We start from the raw sequence: 20,460 nt of genomic DNA on the forward strand, positions 1-20,460 counted from the left end.
TATGTGTGTGTGTGTGTGTGAAAGAGACAGAGAGCAAACATGCTCATAAAGACAGGTTGAGAAAATCCCTAAATGTAGTTTTTTAGTGGAAGAAGAGAAAATGTATTGCCAGAGGTTAAACTTGTAAATTGCTGAGGTGATTGCATCAAATGGAAACTGAAGCATTGGCCAAAGGAGTGTCCCTTCAAACCACTGCTGTATAATCCCATCCTGGCACCGTGTATTAATCATTTCATCATGACTTCAGTTTTCTTTACACACCCTTCTTGCCACAGCATTCATATGACTGTGTTAGTCCCACCATCCACACAATGTGATCCATCTGGGAGTATGGACCCTTGGCCACACTCAAGAGTTAGTCATCCTGGCTGTGTTGCAAGGTCCACGAGTGGTGTGCTGTTCAGGGAGTAATTAAGAAGGACGCCTCCCTCCATAACGGAATGTGATTGCCTGATAAAAGTGCAGAGCTTTTTTACCTGAGTGTGATGCAGAGTGAGTCACACTATATTCATGCACAGTATTAACCTGATAAGATTTTACTCGCTGTTTTAAATTTACACAACAACATTGCATTTAAGCCAAATATAAAAATAAAATGTTAAATGCAGGTGTCATCTGCCTCAACGTGTTCAGATCACAGACCGTCAGAGATTCCTGTCCAGAAATGAAGCTAAAATATCCCAGATTTGCCGCCATCTTGTGCCTTTGGAGTCAGGTTCTGTGATGTAGAGGTTAAAAGATGGAGCCGGGGTAACAAGGCCCTACTGATACACACAAACAACCAATCACAAGTCAGTCCCAGCTGTCAAAAATTATGTTTTCCCCTGTTTTTATGAAAGAAATGAACAGTTGAACATACCTCCAATAACATGGAGGAGGCTTTGGCTTCACTTTTGGGAAGCAGTCATGTTGTCCATCTTTTCATAAAGTATCTGATTCAAACCTGTAACACCAACACTCATGAGGTAGAGTGAGTTGTTCTGCCTTGATCTAACTGCTCTGAAGAGCTGCTCTGATTTGTCTGAATTTGTGCTCATTACATATCATGGCCACAAATCTGGAAGCTGACTTAACTCACATTCATTGTTGCTCAATTGATCAGTGTGACTAACTTATTGCTTATTCAGTGAAAAGTTTCCTAGACATTTAGTGCATCAATGAGCACTTAAAATAAAGAAATAGTGACTATAAATCTTAATCTCAAACACATAATTAATTTAGGAAAAAAATAATTATATGAGAACAAAAACATTCCAGATTACATAGAACATTAACCTACGGTCCTGTGACCACACTGTGTAACCTTTTTGAAGAAGCTGACATATTAACCCATAGATACCTAATAGATCTGAGTGTATGGAACTTCTACTATCCCACTGTTCCCATAAAGAGTGGCACCATGTGCCTTATTTATTTGGCTGCTATACCAGCTACTTGCTGCCTTCTCCTGTTGTCGTCAGTGCGTTGACCTTATTTCCACACAGTCATTATATGTGTTATCATTACTGCTGTGGCATTCTCCAGCATTTTTAAAGTGTTAATTACTTTGTAACAAGATAAACTATTATTACCCCATAATGTTAACCACCAATCAAATGAAATAGTGACACCTTGTGTTTGAAACATGTTACTTGACAGTGGTGTGAAAATGAGTCTTCATTTTACTTCTTTACTAACAAATGCCTGGCAGAGGAGACAGAGGAGAGGTTTTTCTATTGTTACTCATTTTCTATGAGATCAGTTTTAAACTAAAGGAAGGTTGAAGAGTAACATATATATAAATAATTGATTATATGATTAATTGGTTATATAACTCAAATAACAATATAACTACACAATGGTAATTTTAAGCCATGCTAAACTAATGTAAATACCTTTAGTAGCAAACAGTGGTATTATTATTACATTACATTTTAGTCCCATAGTGCAAGCAACCAGGGGCTAAGAAATGGGCACTGCACGTTTTTGAAGATCTGAACGTTTGTCTAATCCAAATTAAACAAATGCATCAGATTCTAACAATGTACTGGGCTTAGTTTGACTTTATAGGAAACGTTTTTATAGTATGATATGAACCATAAATGCACCAGACTTCAGAGAAAAACTAATTAAAATGATTTCGAAAAAAGTGCAACAGTGCATCAATTCACAATCAATGATAAATATCCATTAAAGAGATTTATTTCAGTCCAAAAAAAGACAGGGTTTTCTGTCGAACCACCAGTAGTTTTGTTCATTAGCACTCTTTCGTCTTCAGCAATCATGAATATTCTGAGATATAAAAGTGACGCATGTAGTAGAAGTCAGATCACGTGTGGGGTGAGATTCAGAGGTACATTGAGTTATCTAACATAATCTAATAAAAAAAAACTAGTCCTTCAATAAGTCACACAAACACCGACAGCAGTAAATTCCCTGAGTAATTGGAACAAAATCATGAGCATAAAAACACACATTTGGTCATTTACTCGTCCGTCTATTTGTGTCTTAAATCATCCCGGTATTATAAGCCCGGAGTCTTTCCCACACATGAAACACGCAGCAGAGGATTCTCAGCTCGGACACAGACATCCCTGGAGCATTCAAGTGAGGGATGAGGCGCAGCATGTAGGATGCAGGATCTAACATTAATTCCCCCGAGGAGATCAAGTGTTTTTTTGTTTGCGGATCAGCAACACCAACGTCTCCCCTCATCATCAAAAGTTCTCCTGACATCTTCGTCTGTGCCCTCTAGGTGTGTGGCACTGCTTTCCTCAAATTTATTTTATTTATTCTTTTCAGTTATGCGTCTGAAGTGTGTTGGAAGCGTTATTAACACGCCCACTAACTCATGGGGAATCCTCCAGGGGATCTCCTGTTGTGTTCTCACATGGGCTCCTTCAGACATTATCCGGGGTTTTCACTAGGGGGCTTGCAGGAGAACCTCTGGAGAATGGCTAGAGCTCCTCCTTCAGACCTTTGCGTTCTCACATACAGCCCCTCCGGAGAATGTCAGGAGATTACCCGGAGTTCAGTGCAAGTCTGAAAGCAGTGTTTGATTTTCAAGCGGAGAACCTTCATCTAGCTCTGGCTACCATCACCGATGTACACCACCCTGCCCTCCAGACGAGAACGCTCAGCTTCGAACACCAGCAGGTGGCTCAGCAGCGTGTCCTGAGGACCCGATCGGATCAGGGATGGATCATTGTTCTGCACACACACACAAACACACGGTAACAGTTACAGTTACAACAACGACTACACTGTTCACAAAAGATTCAAATCAAATCTTTTCATATTCTGCAAAATTCCAAATGATTCATTCTGGTTTGGGCTAAGGAGAAAAATAAAAGCTCTAAAGAGTTTACTCACTGCCACAGCGGAAATAAAAGCGTTGATCAGGTGGTAGTCGGCTCCACCGTGTTCACTCATGCCAAACTCCCAGGGTGTATTATCCTGCACTGTGTGCTTGATAGAAGTCTGGGTCAGAAAGTCAAACACGCAAACATCATGGCCATCGTACGACAGCTCCCCCTGTGGAAACGCACGTCAGTACAAGGAAGCTTTGGCACGTAGCTGATACATCCATCCATCACAGACGTTCAGTGCAAGCTCCTTACAATCCATCACAATATGTCAACTCTTAATCCAGTATAGCTTAAATCTGTGTGATTTTTTCATTATGGTGTTACAGACTGCACTTGAATGGTTAACTGTGGAGCTGGAATTTATTTTTTCACTGTCTTTAACATTTTTGCAGATTTCTTTGAGAGAATTATGTGTGAATTTTGGTGGAAAAGTTCAGACATATTTCGGGGTTGCTGTCGTTTTTCAGCTGCTGTATGTTAACAAACGTGGCGGTTGGGCCTTGGCGGTCCTGGCTCTACTGAGTGGAATTCTAGTTTATTTTTTTACGGCATCTCTTGTATTTTCAATATCAGAATTATTTTCCTTTTCGTATCTGAATTCCACACTTCTTTCTGTCCAACCTTGCTGCCATAGATGTTGGTTTTCCGATTGCATATTTCCTTAGTGAAGGCGACCATGGTGAAGACCGCTGTCAGGCCCCCTTCAAACTCCATGTTCACAACCTGGGTCAAACACAACAGATGAACAAGTCAAGACAAAAGGGGAAAGTGTGTTATGCCTCTAACTGTAAATGAAGACCTCACATATATACAGTATTTTTTAAGAAAAGTACATTATGAGTTTTTTATCTAAATAACTATCTTTGGTTACAAATCTCTTTTTTCAAATGGCAGAGAAATATTACATTAGTAAATAAATAGAGGGGTAAGGATGTAAACAATAAAAAAACAACTTGAGCAATAGTTCAGAGTTGACATGTACAAAGGTCAATACAGCCTGTGGCTTCATCCAAAATAAAAACAACATTGTGACACTGTGCGGCTAATTCTCGAATTAATGTGAGTTGATGCTGCAACACAATTCAGGCACATTTATTTCTTCAATTATCCCAGCAGACAAGAAACATTATGATCTGATACTATAGTTTATTTTAACCGTATGTTTGATAGCAACATGAATACTGGTGCATCTCTACAGGAATTAGAGTTTTATTCAAGCTGAAACAAAGAGGGTTAAAGCTGGATAGTAAATTGTGCCAAGGAGATTAAGAATCTGTTGTGAGGCCACTGTTACCTGATTACTACAGACATCGTTGTCACACTCGTAGACACAGCGGCCATACGGTCCAGTGCTAAGTGCCTCAGTTACTGACTCGATGTCTGGCAACGAGCTCGGACATATCACTGATACAGGCCAGCCAGTGTGACCCTAGAAATATAAACATATACACAAAGCACATAAAAGATGAAGCATAACAGGTAAATTATCATTTTCATCGATGGCTGAATGCAGATTATCTGTGGGAAGTGTTCACCTGTTTCACTCTGTCCAGGTAGATTTTACGTGCAGAGTATGGACAGACTTTTTCTACGGAACAATCCAGGCAGCGCATTCCGGCACCCGCAGGCTGATAAACAACAAACAATAATCCTTCTTAGTATGCATGCTCAGGACGGACATTTCTGGAAACAGTAGAGCAGAGCAAGGATCTTCAAGCTGTTTCAGAGTTCTACCCTGAATAAACAAAATACAGTCAGAAAACTGTTTGTTTCTATTTGCAGTTATTATACGAGTGATTGTTTGTGTTGGACCTCACACTGTGAACAGACCACGTACCTTGTTTTCTTTTCGGAAGTGGCTTACTGATCCAAATGATGACACTTTCAAACACCTGCAATGTAGAAACTGTCGGGTTCAAGCTTAATATGAAGAAAAACAGGATGAACTCAAAGAAAAGAACCTCTTAAAATCCCAGAGACTACGGATCTGATAAACTACCAGGTTAGAGATACGAATTGTTTTATTTACAGAATAAACAATGCAGAAAAGTGTTGTATTTGTGTTTTTTTATATTCAAAGTTACTTATTATTATTCAAACCTTAATTCAAACTTAATTCAGCATTATATATTTCTAAACGTAATGCCAGTGTGGAGTTCATCATTGACGGCTCTCTGATGGTTTACCTGCGTGCTCCAGCCCAGTCTTGTATCAGGTCGATGTCATGGCACGACTTGGCCAGAAGAACAAAAGAGCTCTCGGCTTCATTCCTCCAGTTCCCTCGGACAAAGGAGTGTGCAAAGTGATAGAAACCAACCTGTACACATGTGACATCATATTAGTTCCATGGGTTCGAAGATCTGTACAATGTTTAGGTGCATATAAGTTTGAATTGGAACAATATAAGATTCAGGAAGATCTTTTTCCATCCCAATAATGTGTAGACCTATCACTTAGGCCACAACTAAATGAGTGTTAAATTAAAACGGATGATGAGGAGCTCTGAGGAATTATATTATATTGATATATTTCATTCTTACCGGCTCAAGGTGTTGAATATGGATCACGTCACCTATGGCTCCAGCGACTATCAGCTCCTACGAAAATAATTCAATTTTCAACCATAACAAAGCAACCCTACCAAACCAATCCCCATTAACCTCCTTACAACACCATTGATTGATCATTTAGCATTTTCACTTAAGAGTACTTACCATTGTTATTCCAGCAAAACTAGTGTGTTAAAGAAAAAAACTGTGAGTAAAGCCGGGGGAAGAAAAATATCGGATGATAAATGAAGTGTTCACCTTTATCTTGTGGATGGTGGGATCATACCGGAGAACGTGACCCACTGACAGGATCACACCACTATTAGTGCAAGCCTCCACAATGGCCAAGCAGTCTTCTGCAGTTGTCTTAGGTCATGTGGACACATGTAAGCAGGGCATTAGTGTCACACAAATGCAATCACAGTAAGAAAAATTATTTTAGTCTTTCAGAAACTGACAAATGAGGATGAATTATATCTTTAAAGGGTCACCTTAAATCTAAATCGAAAATGTGAATTATAAATTAATCAAAGAAATAAGACTCACTAAAACCCATATTGAAAGTTAAACGAATGCTCTATGTTAAGATGCTTAGAGTTTAAGCTCATTTGAAAAACACTTACTGCCATTGGTTTCTCCAGCAGGATATGGTAGCCCTTCTTTGCAAAGGCAACCGCAGGCTCCTGGAGAACATACCAGTTGAATAACCACGATGATGAGACAAGAAACAAAGACAAAGTTTGCAAAGTTAATCATTTGCAGTTTCACACCATTAAAAAGGTGAGAGTCTATGAGCAGTAGCTGTACATTGCTGATGAGATATATGATATGGAAAGCGTCATATGAGAATTAGAGAAAAATTGTATCACTATGTTGTATAACACACTGACTCAAAGTTTGGTGTTTCTTCTGCGAAAGCAAAATGAATACAAAAAAAGATGGAGGTAGTTGCTACTACTCAAAACACCAAATTGTGAGTGTTTTTATATACACTTACTTGTGTGTGTGTGTGTGTGTGTGTACATTGTTTACCTTATGAAGGCTGTCTGGAGTACAAATTGCCACCGCATCTGCAAACCTCTCTCTTTCAACAATACAGTGCCAGTCTGATTAAAAAGAAAAGAAAAGTAATTCAATACTTCAACATTAGAATAATAATACTACTAATTCTTTTGATTCTTTGATGCTCACCGTCAAATACGTTTTCATCTACAATCCTGTGTTGCTGTTGAAGTTTAGAGCGAGCAAATTTCCTCGGATCAGCAACTCCTACCACCTGAAATGGTGAAAAGTAAACACAGCAAGTATTTATTAGTCCTTTTATGTGAATAATATACTTTGAAAGCGCCTTCATAACGGTTGTAAAAGGGGGAAAATACAAACTAAATTTCGGATTTCTCTCTTGTGACATGAACCTTACTCTGATATGTTGTCATGGGTTTCTTCTCAGTGATCTCCTCCTATTCCATCTCCTCCCCTCCGGGAGGCGCTACAGATCTCTGTTCACCAAAACCTCCAGAATCAAAAGCAGTTTCTTGCCCCACGCCGTCTCACTCCTGAACAGCCAATCCACTGTGGCACTGTGCAATAACCCTGGTTCTTTATAATAACCACTGTACAAATACTCCGAAGTTATATTATATTGTAATTATGTTTAATTATATTATTTATTTCACCCTCACTGTACAGCTGTAATACTCATACCATTCAATATTTTTCCCTGCACTTCATTTCTTTCTTTTTCTTAGACCATCGCATTGTTTGTTTTGTTTTGTGTTGTTATGTGTATTCTATGTAACAACATTGAGAGCCACTTCACCATGTCAAATTCCTTGTTTGTACAACTTACTTGGCCAATTAAACCTGATTCTGATTCTGAATACTTTTGTTTGTCACTACTGTAAGTTGTCAACACTGTCCCCACTATCTGGGCCTGCATATGGAGAATCCCCTCTCTCCTGACCTTCATGCGTTCAGGATGGATGGATGCAAACTTGGAGTAGATCTCCCCTCGACATCCAGCTCCCACCACGATCACACTGACGGGGGACGTCATTCTGGTTCCCTGTGAACTTTCACACAAAGACACACCTCACTCAATGCAGGGGAAGATTAAGCCACCAGTCAGTGACGCTGTTCACCACGACTGTCCCTATGATATGTTATCATTCTCTAGGCACAGATTATCCTGATTTGAGGGTGGGCTGCAGACTTCACACGCCTCTATCCATCTAAACACACTGGTTAACCGCTTTACATACAGCCTATGGGTTAAACACACTAGCATATGTAAGAATACATAGTCCATGGTTTAAACAGCGTTTCTATGAATAATGTCTGTCAAGCTATGACATGTTTACATCGATCAGTACCTGCTTTGTTCCACACGCCTGTCAAAACCTTCTGTGTGTGTGAGTGTGTGTGTATGTGTGTGTCTTCCGCCCATGGCTGTATAGTATAGTTCAGTCCATGGTTCAGTGATTTACTTCTTCGTGCGGTGAATACCACCTTAAAGCAGTCATGACGTGTCCCCGCCTGGTGCCAGCGCCCCCTACAGTGTGCAGCAGGTACAGCTGCTGCATTCATTGCTCCTCGGAATTGGCGGCTTTTACTTTACATTACAAAGTTGACGAGTTAACCAAAGGTCCAGTATCATGCCCAAGGACACTTCGGCCCGGGATTGTTTCTGTTTGCAGGACGACCCACTCTTCCCCTCAGCCACAGCTTCAAAGTCTGAAAATATCAGTTTATTAACACAACAGGAGATAGTTATCTGTGTTGAAGGATACCTGGAAGATGACAACTATTTTAACTTTAAAGGCATAATTTCAAGCTAAATAAAAGAGTAAAATTGGACAAATAAATTAAACTTAATAAAACTAAGGTATGTGGGGGTTTTCAGACAGACTAATCAGGTCCAGTAAAAATGTTTGCAATTAGTTATAAATATATATAGTTATACAGTAAACTCTTCACTTTGGTTTTACACTTGCATCCTATAAAGTAAATGTTATTCTCTTTATTTTACATTAAAAACAATCTTCTCTTTATTTAATTTTTTTGCTTTATTAGGGCCCAAGCAGTGACAGGAACTCTGACAGACAGTTAGGCCCTATTATTTATTTATTTTTTATTTAAAAATGTTTTTAACTTAACTTTAACTTAACTTAACTTAACTCAACTTAACTTAACTTAACTTAACTTAACTTAACTTAATTAATTTTTTTATTTCTGTAAGATATTGCAATTTTGTATTGCTGAGCTGAACTGTCCTCGTCCAACACTATATTGTACTGTTGACCCTGAGTTCACTTACACATGACAAATACAAACTTATGTTCTTTGTCTCTTAATTAAGGTGATTAAAACATAATAATATATTCCCATGTCAATAACCTTGGGTTCAATTTATTTGCCCTCCATACACTGAACAGCTGCTTCTCATAAATAACTCAACAGTTTATTTATTGTGTATTTTGTAATATGTGTTTATATTGAGGGATTTGTATTTTTTTTTTAAATCACAGATCACATTCGAATGCGAATATTCAACTTAACAATTTCCGACCGCCTTATTTAGGATCCTGGGAGATCTTCGGCTCACCTCGTCAGAGCCGATCATTCAGATAGCGTCACGTGACGCCACTAGCTCTGCAGTGTGAGCTTAGCTTTCTGCTGCACGGTAGCAAACCTCTCTGACGCTATCTGACCCTCGTGTCTGTTATTTTAATCTTAGATATTCAACAAAAGCAGCTTGAATCTACAACAAACAACTTTGTACACGCCCAGTCCACGAGCTATACATTAGGGGGCCGCGCTTTTGGGGATATTTTGACTTTTCTTCGTGCTAGCTAGCTACGGTTAGCGCGTTAGCTAACATTAACAACAACATGAACATTGACAACGTGAATCAGTCTGTCACAACCGGAGTGCCATCCACGACCTCTTCAACTTCAAGTAACTGCATCGCGAATGATAATGCAACGACCAGCGTCAGCAGCACCCCTTCGGTCACGAGTAATGGTAACGTTATAGCACTTTGGCTAATGTTGTGCTAAACTCTTAGCTTAGTTCAAGGTGGGAGAGGTGTTTTGTGCTCGGGGTGGATCAGTTTGTCAGGTACACGGCTAGATATCATATGAATTCAGGGTTTTCCAACGGTCCTGTGTGTAATTCTATTCATAAACGTTATAATGTTCAGCTTTTATTGAAATAGTTTTAGATACGTGTTTTAATGACTGTGGAGCCGCGGAGTTCTATTGAATGTAATGAATTTGTATTGCGCCTTTCAAGAGACGTAAGAACGCTTTACATGTATCACTATTAGATATAATAGAAGCCCTATTCAAACTAACTAAAAACAGGCGAGTCAAGGCCTCTCTAACACAGTTTCAGGACAAACCGACCATTATAACCGAAGTATTCCAGAACTGCTGTGTCAGACTGCATTTGTTTTAGTCAATGCTCTTAATAAACTGACTTCTTATTGTAAATGCAAGTGCTAAAGCATTTGTTCAAGCAGTGTGGGGATTTAGCGCAAATGCTGCAGATCATAAAAGTATTTTGTTTCCTTGCTTTGATATAAACTCATCCAAGTAAATTTCTCACAGCTTCCACCTCAGCGGCCATGGTGACACCATCCACAGACACATCTGTCTCCAATGGCGTCTACGTGCCCGGTGGCATCACCAATGGGGATGTAAAACCTGTCCTCACCACCACACCCCTGGCAGATTTCCTCATGCAGCTGGAAGAGTACACTCCCACAGTAAGTCCAGTGTTGTCAGTCACCTTGTGTTATACTGCGTTCACACATGGGGATACTTGGTCAAAAAAACATTACATGCTTAATGCTGGAAACACCTGATATGTGTTTCTGTCGTGACGGCTGAACTCACCAATGTCCAACACTAAGTTCAATGGAATGAAGTCACATAACTGTTCTATATAAAATATACAGATGGGTACAGTTGTCTGTTTTGGGCTTATCCATTGAAATAATTGGAAAAACAAGATTCTCAATCATATTAACATCTAAGACTGCAATACTGCCATAAAGATGCACTGTTGAATAATTTGCCTTAGTATAATGGGTTTCATTTAATGATCAAATAATAATAATCCCCTTTATTTATATATATATATACAATGTTCTTCACATACACATGTCCATTGAAGTAAGAAATGTATGTTAAACTTGACCACAAGTTGAAGTCTGCTATTTTATTCTTTTTCAGATTCCTGATGCAGTTACAGGGTACTACCTCAACCGGGCTGGCTTTGAGGCCTCCGACCCGAGAATGTAAGTCATGGAAAGGTTACCTGCAGGTTTCAGTGGGAGTAGTTCTGCACGATAGCCAATGGAACCGAATGAAACCAAGCACCCTGCTGTTCATAGCTGTCGCATTTAGAAATAATTCCTTACTTTCAACTTAGATAGAAAAGACACAGAGTTCCTGAGCAGCTGCAGATGGAAAAATGTTGCATTGGTAAAGGAGAGACATTGTTAGGCTCTTTGATTTTTCAATGTAGCTTTTTTCTCAAATTCAAAGTTTGGAATTTGACTATCGGATAATCTGAAATAAAATTGTGACTAGAAAAAAATCCCCTGTCAGCATACATACTGACAGTCTTAAAACGAATTTTGTCCTGTTGTGCTTAACTAATAACTGAATAACAGCTGGGACAAGCAAGGGCCTTCAACCGTTTGTTAACTGACGCATACGAATGGGGAATTGAGAAAATAAGGTGAATCTTTTAGTAACTTAATGACAGTTCTGAATATTGTTGTATTTTGTTTGAGCCATGATTGTATGCATTTTAGTATGGATTCTTATATTTTCAGTGATTTGTAAAGAAAATCTGCTTCATGTGTTAAATTACGTTGGACAAACTGTTGTGATTAGCTCGATGTTATTGATTATTTAGTGATAAACTAAGATGAAGATCAGTTCATATTTTATGACTTATTTTTTCTTGCCACTGCACATTACTGTAGCGACAAATTTCCAATACTCTCAAAAGCATGTATTGGCAAAAAGTACAGACTCTTAAAGCCACTTAGGCCATTGATGGTCATTTATTGAAAGATGCTTTTATGATTTCTTGGTCTGACTGCCTTGTTTTTTCCCACACTAGATATAACACACAATTTCTCGATATATGAAAAGGAAAAAAACAACTGCAATTTATTCCCCCAATCTCTGCAGAATCCGACTGATCTCCCTTGCCTCTCAGAAGTTTATCTCAGACATTGCCAATGATGCACTGCAATACTGTAAAATGAAGGGAACTGCCTCAGGAAGCTCAAGGAGTAAGACAAAGGTATGTGTTCCTCTCATTTTTTAACATGCACTTTAAGTCTGATCCTTCCACACAATATTGTGTACAGTGCAGTGTTGTATGTGAGAAAATGAGAGTGTTGGTTAAAGATGATGATAATTGTATCTTTTTTTCTATTCATGGTGTTGTCATCTTTTGTCCTCTCCCTGTTCAGGATAAGAAGTACACTCTGACCATGGAAGACCTGAGTCCTGCCCTCTCAGAATATGGCGTCAATGTCAAGAAGCCATATTACTTCACATAGACCTTTGTTTTCTTTGATGCCTTTCTTGCTTTTGCTAGGTTCATCGCCCTGCTGACCCATTAGCCCATTAACAGCAAAAAATATTTGTTGTTCGATGTCTTTTTTTGATCATAGTGCTTTAGCACAGCTTTGACAAATCTTTGTAGTCACATTGCCATTTGTTATTTTTTGTGAAGCCACCTTTACATTATGTTAAATTGTAACATTACATTTTATTGTGGAAATAAAACCCTTAACAAAAACCTTGATGTCTGTCCTAGATGTTATATATGGCACTTGACCGTTATACTGGACAGAAGTAGACTGAAGTAGTTGAAAGAGTTCTATAGTGTCCAACACAAGTTGAAGTGCAATAGCAGCCTCTTTAAAGTGTACTATTCATTCAATGTATTTGTATAACGCCGTATCCTCAGATACTGTACATAGTAAGGTTGAGACCTTACAAATGACAGAAACCCAACAGTTACCACAACAAGCTACTTGGTGATTTGAGAGGAAAAAACATTTAACAGGAGGCCACTTTTAGCAGAGCCAGACCAGAAGTTGTGTGACCTCCTTATTCAAGCTAGTTGTTAAAATGAAAATTGTAATAATGCTATTAAAGAGGTCATTCGGTAGAATCACTAAGTTAAATCTAAGTTGAAAAAATGTACATAAAGTATAATATTGCTTTGGAAGTGGTTTAATCTAAAACTAGATTACTATTATATGTTTTGTAAACATACATGTTTGTGTCTGAGGTAGAACAGCTATAAATATTCGAATTTCATAATAGAAAAAAAGTATAAGTGATATTAAAAAGTGTAGAATATAAAATGGCAAATTTTGGTGTCTGCTTGTAGTTGGCCACCAGGCGGCTCCCTCGTGTATTTCTACAAGCTTCTGAAATTCTAACTTTTTTTTACCCCTATCTCGAACCGTCAAATGTGTCTTGATGTTTTAAATGAATCACAAAGAGATGAATCAAGGGAAATTACTTTTCTTGAGGCCCACCTGTCCATGAACACAACACGTGACTGGAACCACATTTGTTCTTTGGGTGAATTACAAATTTCACTGAAGCTAAATAAACCTGAACTGACCTGATATTTCACTTGCATTAGATAAATTCACTCTTTAAAGTCATTAATGCACAAACAGGGCAAAACAATATATACTTATCTCAACCTAATTTCCAGCATCTAATAATTTTAACAAAGTCTAAGATTAGTTATAAAATACTTAAGTAAAACTGGTAAAACACAACTGAGATCCTTTTTATAAAGTGTTTTTCATTGATTTGCTCAATCCACAGTTTAAAGCCACAGCCTTGACTCAGGAGTAAACATCTTTAAATGTATAAAAAATAATAATTCAACATTTATAGTTATAATTAAAAGTATCGACTGATATGAACATCTGAATGATTGTAGGACTAATTGACCAGCCTTCGTCTTTGACTTCTCTTGTTCGATGAGTCTTTCTCACTGTGCAAAAGCAGAAACTTTATAACCAGCCCTCAGAATTGGAATTGTTTTTTCATGATTTCCTTTGAATCACATCAGCAAATATAAAACCCCCAGAGAATATCTGAGTGAGAGCCCTTGTGAGAATTCATCTGATTAATGTCTGGAGAATTCAGTGCAGGCAAGTGGGCACATTGATGACCTTTCTAAAAACGTCATGGATTTGATACAAATATCTAGGAATGAAAAAGAGGTGCAGTGCAATTAGAAGATGCCAAGGACAACAAGATAAGAGCCTCTGTGGAAAATCGATAGATTTTAGATTTATATATCACCTCCTTCTTCATGCAGTACCCAGGTATCGATTGTTCTCGAGACTTTTGTGTTTTTACGAACTTGTCTGACGTGGACATCTTTTCCTCATGTGAGGATAATGTCTGGACGAATTAATCTGTCAATTTCCTTTTCTGATAATAGCTATATTCTGATATTCGGTGCATAACACAGGCTTTAAGTGTATCTTTTTTTGGCGCTGCTACTTGCAGTATGGATTTTTTTTCTTAAAGGCTACAGGCTATATTTTCCATCCTGACAGTTCTGGTAGTGTACTTGACTAAAAAATCTGTAATCTGGTTGTTCCTGTCTGTACACCTCTCAGTCTATTAGGAGAAGGGGAGGAGTCCTTTTAAGTCTTGGTGCATTTCTTTCATTGTCGGGCTTATGCCCTACCTTGTTCAATTGTCTCTCCTCTGCAGACACAATGTTCAAGGTGGCACTGTACCTAAACATCCTCAGGTATTCACATGTTAAAATATGTAGCCTTATCCGCACCCTATGGGTGGATCAGTTAGAAGGCAAACCAGGTCACAGTTGTCATAACAAATGGTTGGGCCCTTTGTCTTCAAATTTGTTTTGTGCAAGTAAATATTTTCTTATGTTGTTAAAGGGTTGTTAAAATAACCTTTGAAAACAGAAAAATAGGACATGGTTACCATCCGCGACACTGTGTTATTGTGATAGCTTTCTTTTTGATTGGGTGCTGCTAACTCGCTAATCTGGAACAGTCATATGTGATTCCCTATGATGTTGTTGGTGTATGTGGATTGTCAAGGCAATTGTAATTACACTTGTGTTCAATGTGGTCAGCATTGGTCCTTGATTCACCCCTGGAGGTGGTTAGGCCAAACGGATCCAGTCACCCAAAAGGCTTTTTAAGTTTAAAGTGTAAATGGAGTACATGTTTGCATCCAACTCTTCAGTTTGATTGAGGAAAGCAATCTTAAGTCATGGTCCATTAAGACGTTCTAGAGATTTCTATCATATCATTTGATTATCCCTAGCAGAGGGAGTTGTAACAGAGCTCTTAGATTATAAGATATCTAAGCATGTTTCTGAAACTTTGCAACCCATTCGTCTTTAAAGTTCATTCTTGACCTCCTAGACAGCAGCTGAGAAAACAGTTCCATCACAAGGTCCTGCAGCTTTTTGATTATAACTCACTGTCTTCATCGAGGGAAGAAATTAACATTCAACAGTTTTGAACTGGTGAAGATTTGGCTTAGTGTGACAAAGGGTAGCAAAATACACATGATTCAGTGAAAGAAAAATTAAGAACTGTGTTTCAGAATGTTTTTATTTAGACATGCCAGTTTAAGGAAGTCATAATAACATATCATTAACAGTACATTTTCCCCAAAGTATAAAATCACCTTAAGATAATAAATCAGCTTTAAAGCTGTGCAAATATATAAACATGAAAAGTTAGAGAATATCAAATTTATAGTGATTTCTGTAAATATTTACAAAAGTTTGCTCCTCAAGAGTTTATTTTGTTAACTACGCACATGTCATGCTTAATTAGGAAACTTGTCCATGTGCTAAAGAGATGGATGAAGACACTGCTTCCCAAAAGCTTTAAAGGTGGCTGGCTGCAGTGTAGGTCCTAAATCAAGGCAGGGTTCATTATCTATCACTATATATGGTAAATGGAGTTTTCATGATCAACATATTCACATATGCAAACAAATTGTAGTGTACACAGACAATTCTTGATTAGCTTCCCTATTTCATGGTTTTCACTTCTGCTGTCAGTTCTGTGATGTAAAACATTTATTGTCGAATATTTTATGTCAGATGTAGAAAATAGTGTTTCTCTTCTCTTCTGATGGATTAAACACAGCTGTAGGGAGAGGCTGCTGCCATGTTCCTTTACTCAAATTCCAGTAAACATGCCATGCGCATACATTTTCAGGTAGATTGCTGTATGGCCCAAGTGACTTGCTCTTTACCCAGAACACCACTCCCACCAGTAAACTGTTGGTGCACTCGAGCCAATATACGTTAACACTGATGTGGGCAGGCACTGTAAAGTCAAAGGCCAGACAAGCCACACACACTGCGAGATAAGGCATCCAAATTAAAGCAAAGCCCAGAATTAGACTGTGGCCCAGAGGTGGGCGTAGCCAGTTGTTCTCCCCCACATCATTTTCCTTACTGCCTTTTGTTTCTGTGGATGATGTTGATGTGAACAAGTCGCTCCTCTGGTTATCTTGTTCCTCCCTTGATTTAGACAACCTTGCAGCCTCCCTCACCCACATGGGAATGCTTGTTGAAAAGGGGAGCATCATCAAAATTACTGCAGAGAAAAGCCCCAAAATGAAGAAGTTAATAAATGTGGACTCCTTTACTTCACACACCAAAGCCTTTATGCCTGTCATATAAACCAGTTCCATCAGCTCAACCTTTGTAGAAGCAACGGAGTAAATAACAGCAAGCATCCACACCAGCAATGTCAGTACCACGTTCCTGAGGAATTTGAATAAGAAGCTCTTATTGGCATGGTGGGTATCTTCAATACAGTAGTCAGTTATACCCATGACAATCATGGGCAGAGGCAGGGCTTTAAACGCTGTTGAGGCGTGAGCCAAAAAGTAGCAAAGTGACACAGGAGAACTTTCAGGCCCGAGTAACCACACAGCTGTCACGTAGAGCACCATCGCCATGTCACCGAGGACGATGGACAGGCTGCACATGTTTAAGAAGGAGGTATACAGCTTCCCGGTGCATAGGAGAAAGACCACTGTGTCCATTCCAAACTTGGAAAGCATAAGCAACAGGCACATCACAGTGTTGTCTGTGTGAAAGCCAGACGTGTCGTTCCATTTTTCCAAGATGGCTAGCAGTTTGATGCTCCTGCCAGTCTCAAGAACCACTGGAATGTCCGGCAGCATTGAAGCTATCATGACAGGGTTCAGGTCAGTGAGGAGAGGCTCCAGGAAAAGCTGTGAAAGACGAGATAAGATTGGATATGGTCATAATTAAAAGTTTTCAGCCAAAAAAGCGACGGCATCTATATGCATCTGGTCTCATAATCAATATAGCCATTATCTCCTAGAGCAGGGGTGTCCAAACTACGGCCCGCGGGCCATCTGCGGCCCGTCATCGATTTTAAATTTGCCCGCCATGTAATGTGAGGGACTATGGCCCACTGTATTGCAGCTGTCCCTCAGAACGCCGCCACTCGTCCCCCCCCCCCCACACACACACACTGCCAACAGTCCGCTCCAGGGCAGGGGGGCGTGGCGGCGTGAGTGGGTCAGACCTTCGTATTATTTTCTTTATATGACCCTCGGGATATAGAGTTTGGACACCCCTTTCCTAGAGGAAAACTTTACTGCACAAATTAAGTTGTCTCCAGCTCTGGAGACAAATGTGATTGATTTAGTGTTGTCTCTCCGCATGACTGATTAAGGAAAAGCCAGAGCGTCGTCAACATTCCTGGCATTCTACCTCACAATTTCCCCAGTTAGGCCTATTTAAAACACATATGTTTAAAATACATTCATCTTGCTTTTAATAATTGTAGTTGTTTTTTTTTGTCACAAAAAATGAAAATATAGCCTTTAACTTGTTTATCAGTTCTGACTTCCCTTTCTCTACTGTAGATTTCATGTACATTTTACAATGTTAAAACCATAGACTCATTCATCCTGCATGTCCACATTACTTTTGAAATCGATGAAGAGTAAAACACGTTCTGCCATTTGAAGTATGCAGCATTTACTTGACAAGGTGAATGAAATGAAATATGGTGTACCTCTAAGAAGCCTATACCTCTGTGCTCAGGGTTATTGTCGCCCAGTGACACTCTGTAGACGTACAGATGCTCCACTCTGGTCCAGTGATGCAGCTTAGAGTCCTGTGTGTGCTCGTCAAGTCTCGTCAGTGCGGGACTCTGAATTCTGTCAGGGAGACTTTATTTCCACCTTTCCATTTGTAAATGCTAACAACAGATTGGCACGTCTTTGTTGTCCTCGATAAACCTGCTGGTTTTCCCTCCCATATGCCCCAGGTGACAACCTCTTTTTACCTCTGACCGGTAACCCAGTTAGAAATTCACTTCCTCCTTACACCGCTTGCTGGTTCAAGCCACACCCTGGTACCGGTTTGTTTGGGGCTTGTGCTGCGTCCCAATACAATTACATGAGAATCTGCATCAAGTGCTGCTTGTTGGAGGCCTGAGGCTGCTACCTGACTGTGACAAAAACAGCTTGTTGGCTGTCCTTTCAATGAAATCCTCAGTCTGTTCAGTGTGGTAGAGCGCAGTTAGAGGTTATGACCAGTTATAGTTGGCCTCTGGTTATCGTATTAATTATGAAAGAGAAATTAACCACATGCTAAACGTGTGAAGGATGTGTAATTGTTGTTCGTTTTGGGTGAATGTTTGCCCTTAGTGCTCATATTAAGTGTCCATAAAAGACTAAGTGAGTTTGGGAGATGGCGGCTGCATCTGGACTTTGAACTGAATTTGACCACATTTCTCATCTTTCTTAGTATTTTATTTAATTTTCAAATTGTTCTCAAAGTGATCTATGAAATTCGACACTCTCATCCACATCACAAAAAAGTAGTTCAACAGGATATCTGTCATGATGTAGACAGTAATTATATTTATGTTTGCCTGACTTAATAAAAGCTGTCTTACTGGCCATTAAGTAGCCTGACTTCGGTGGATGTTAAACTCCAACAAGAGAAAACCCTCAGCAGATCAAATGTTTGTTCCATGTTACTCTGCCTCTGTGTGTCATTTTGTCCCTGGGATATCTTATATTCCGCATGGCGACAGTGAAGGGACAGTTGTTCAGTAATGTCACGAGGACATCTTTTGACACCAGCTAATTGTTTGTGTCCACAAACAGGCCTTGTTGTAGCCACTTGTGTGCACCCTCTGTTTTTGGGGAACACACAAAGACACACACCAACTGAGCGTGTTATATCCAATAATGTTTTACAAATTTGTATTATGCATGCTTTGACCACAGGGAATCTAGATCAGTATCGGGTTGCATTATCATGTATTGCTGAAATGAGGCAGCGTTGACTTAACATTCTCAGCGAAACAGAACTGAAATATTTACAATGTTGTTACTTACAGTGTCACCATCTCTTGCAGGCAGTTCTGCACTGGAGAATTCAGGTAAGGCAGTGAAGGGATTTCTTTTTTGATGGTACAAAAACACTCTGCTCACCAAAACTCTGCAGGGGATACAGCCTACACATTCATCCCAGCATTTAATAAGAAACAACTTGACATTTGAAACACAAAGCCGTTCCCTTGATCAAGCTAATGCACGAAGAGGAACCTGGTTAACACAACAGACCTCTGTTGGTCACATCGAGAGCCGTCACATGTATGCATATACAAGAAGCAGCTGACTCTTTTTGTGTGGCTTCGCTGAGCCTAACATCACCCTTCCTGAAGAACTGGTATCACAGAGGTGGTTATCAAGTGACCCTGAGATCATTTTTGTGGCAGTCAAATATTTTTACCTTGCTTCTTTTTTGAAAGAATTAGATTTTTACTCAGGCTTAGTATTGTATATACACCTAATGTTGTACATTGTGCAAACAGAGCAAACTCTCTACTACAATTATGAAACACATGAGATTTCAGAGCCTGCTGGTAGTCCTGGGGTGCCTACAATCATATTAAATAACACAAAAACACATTGTGGTATTTATTTATAAAACAGATAAAGCACCATCTAGAATGAACAAATCCACATTAAATGTAGAAAATACTGATTATTCACATGGAGTTAACAGGGGTCTTATTTTGGGCTTTTATAATCCTTAATTAGTTGATGGGGGTCAGTAGGGACCCTCACTCCGCGGACCTTTTCACTCAGTTCATTCTAAGAAATATGTTAGCCTAACTTTGCCTTTTGTACTCGGTAGCCAACCTCTCTGAGGCTATCTGACCACTGTGTCTGTCATTTTAATCTCAGATATTCAACAAAAGCAGCTTGAATCTACAACAAACTACTTTGCACACGTCCAGTCCACGAGCTATAAATTAGGGGGCGCGCCTTTTGGCATATTTGGACTTTTCTTCGTGCTAGCTAGCTACAGTAAGCAAGTTAGCTAACATTAACAACAACATGAACATGGACGGTGTGGCCTAGGCCCTAAGGGGTAGAGTGGTCGTCCTCAAACCTAAGAATTTCAGGTGTGCTGTGTCAGACTGCATTTGT

General features: G+C 39.3%; 3 protein-coding genes across 4 annotated transcripts; 1 reads left to right on the forward strand and 2 right to left on the reverse strand.

The window, feature by feature from the left end:
- Positions 1–2,163: 2,163 nt before the first annotated feature.
- Positions 2,164–8,398, reverse strand: zgc:154075 (uncharacterized protein LOC556929 homolog). Its single transcript, XM_062392393.1, has 14 exons — positions 8,269–8,398; positions 7,860–7,968; positions 7,088–7,172; positions 6,929–7,002; positions 6,520–6,579; positions 6,155–6,262; positions 5,888–5,944; positions 5,534–5,664; positions 5,185–5,239; positions 4,883–4,975; positions 4,642–4,776; positions 3,969–4,070; positions 3,352–3,513; positions 2,164–3,189 (listed from the first exon to the last, which is right to left on the reverse strand). Exons 1-14 carry the CDS (start codon positions 8,340–8,342, stop codon positions 3,061–3,063), a joined length of 1,374 nt encoding a protein of 457 aa, XP_062248377.1. The 5' UTR covers positions 8,343–8,398; the 3' UTR covers positions 2,164–3,060.
- A 1,115-nt stretch (positions 8,399–9,513) lies between these two features.
- taf10 (TAF10 RNA polymerase II, TATA box binding protein (TBP)-associated factor) lies at positions 9,514–12,724 on the forward strand. Its single transcript, XM_062392722.1, has 5 exons — positions 9,514–9,919; positions 10,507–10,664; positions 11,134–11,198; positions 12,106–12,220; positions 12,393–12,724. Exons 1-5 carry the CDS (start codon positions 9,787–9,789, stop codon positions 12,480–12,482), a joined length of 561 nt encoding a protein of 186 aa, XP_062248706.1. The 5' UTR covers positions 9,514–9,786; the 3' UTR covers positions 12,483–12,724.
- A 2,834-nt stretch (positions 12,725–15,558) lies between these two features.
- On the reverse strand, positions 15,559–18,220 carry LOC133956295 (probable G-protein coupled receptor 160). 2 transcript variants are annotated; one of them, XM_062391218.1, is made up of 2 exons: positions 18,041–18,220; positions 15,559–17,208 (listed from the first exon to the last, which is right to left on the reverse strand). In XM_062391218.1, exon 2 carries the CDS (start codon positions 17,167–17,169, stop codon positions 16,057–16,059), a length of 1,113 nt encoding a protein of 370 aa, XP_062247202.1. In that variant the 5' UTR covers positions 17,170–17,208; positions 18,041–18,220; the 3' UTR covers positions 15,559–16,056. The 2 variants fall into 2 exon arrangements, with proteins under 2 accessions (XP_062247202.1, XP_062247201.1); XM_062391217.1 differs by having other exon boundaries at positions 18,024–18,220.
- Between the last annotated feature and the right edge of the window lie 2,240 nt (positions 18,221–20,460).

Source organism: Platichthys flesus, chromosome 7 (genome assembly GCF_949316205.1).
Source record: "Platichthys flesus chromosome 7, fPlaFle2.1, whole genome shotgun sequence".
Classification (NCBI taxonomy): domain Eukaryota; kingdom Metazoa; phylum Chordata; class Actinopteri; order Pleuronectiformes; family Pleuronectidae; genus Platichthys; species Platichthys flesus.

Coding starts and splice junctions, on each gene's coding strand:
- zgc:154075 (XM_062392393.1), bottom strand. CDS start 8,342: ATGGGCGGAAGACACACACATACACACACACTCACACACACAGAAGGT. Junction 4,976..5,184: donor ACTTCCGAAAAGAAAACAAG/GTACGTGGTCTG, acceptor GTTGTTTATCAG/CCTGCGGGTGCCGGAATGCG. Junction 4,777..4,882: donor ACCTGGACAGAGTGAAACAG/GTGAACACTTCC, acceptor TTATATTTCTAG/GGTCACACTGGCTGGCCTGT.
- taf10 (XM_062392722.1), top strand. CDS start 9,787: ATGAACATTGACAACGTGAATCAGTCTGTCACAACCGGAGTGCCATCC. Junction 11,199..12,105: donor GAGGCCTCCGACCCGAGAAT/GTAAGTCATGGA, acceptor CAATCTCTGCAG/AATCCGACTGATCTCCCTTG. Junction 12,221..12,392: donor GCTCAAGGAGTAAGACAAAG/GTATGTGTTCCT, acceptor CTCCCTGTTCAG/GATAAGAAGTACACTCTGAC.
- LOC133956295 (XM_062391218.1), bottom strand. CDS start 17,169: ATGATAGCTTCAATGCTGCCGGACATTCCAGTGGTTCTTGAGACTGGC.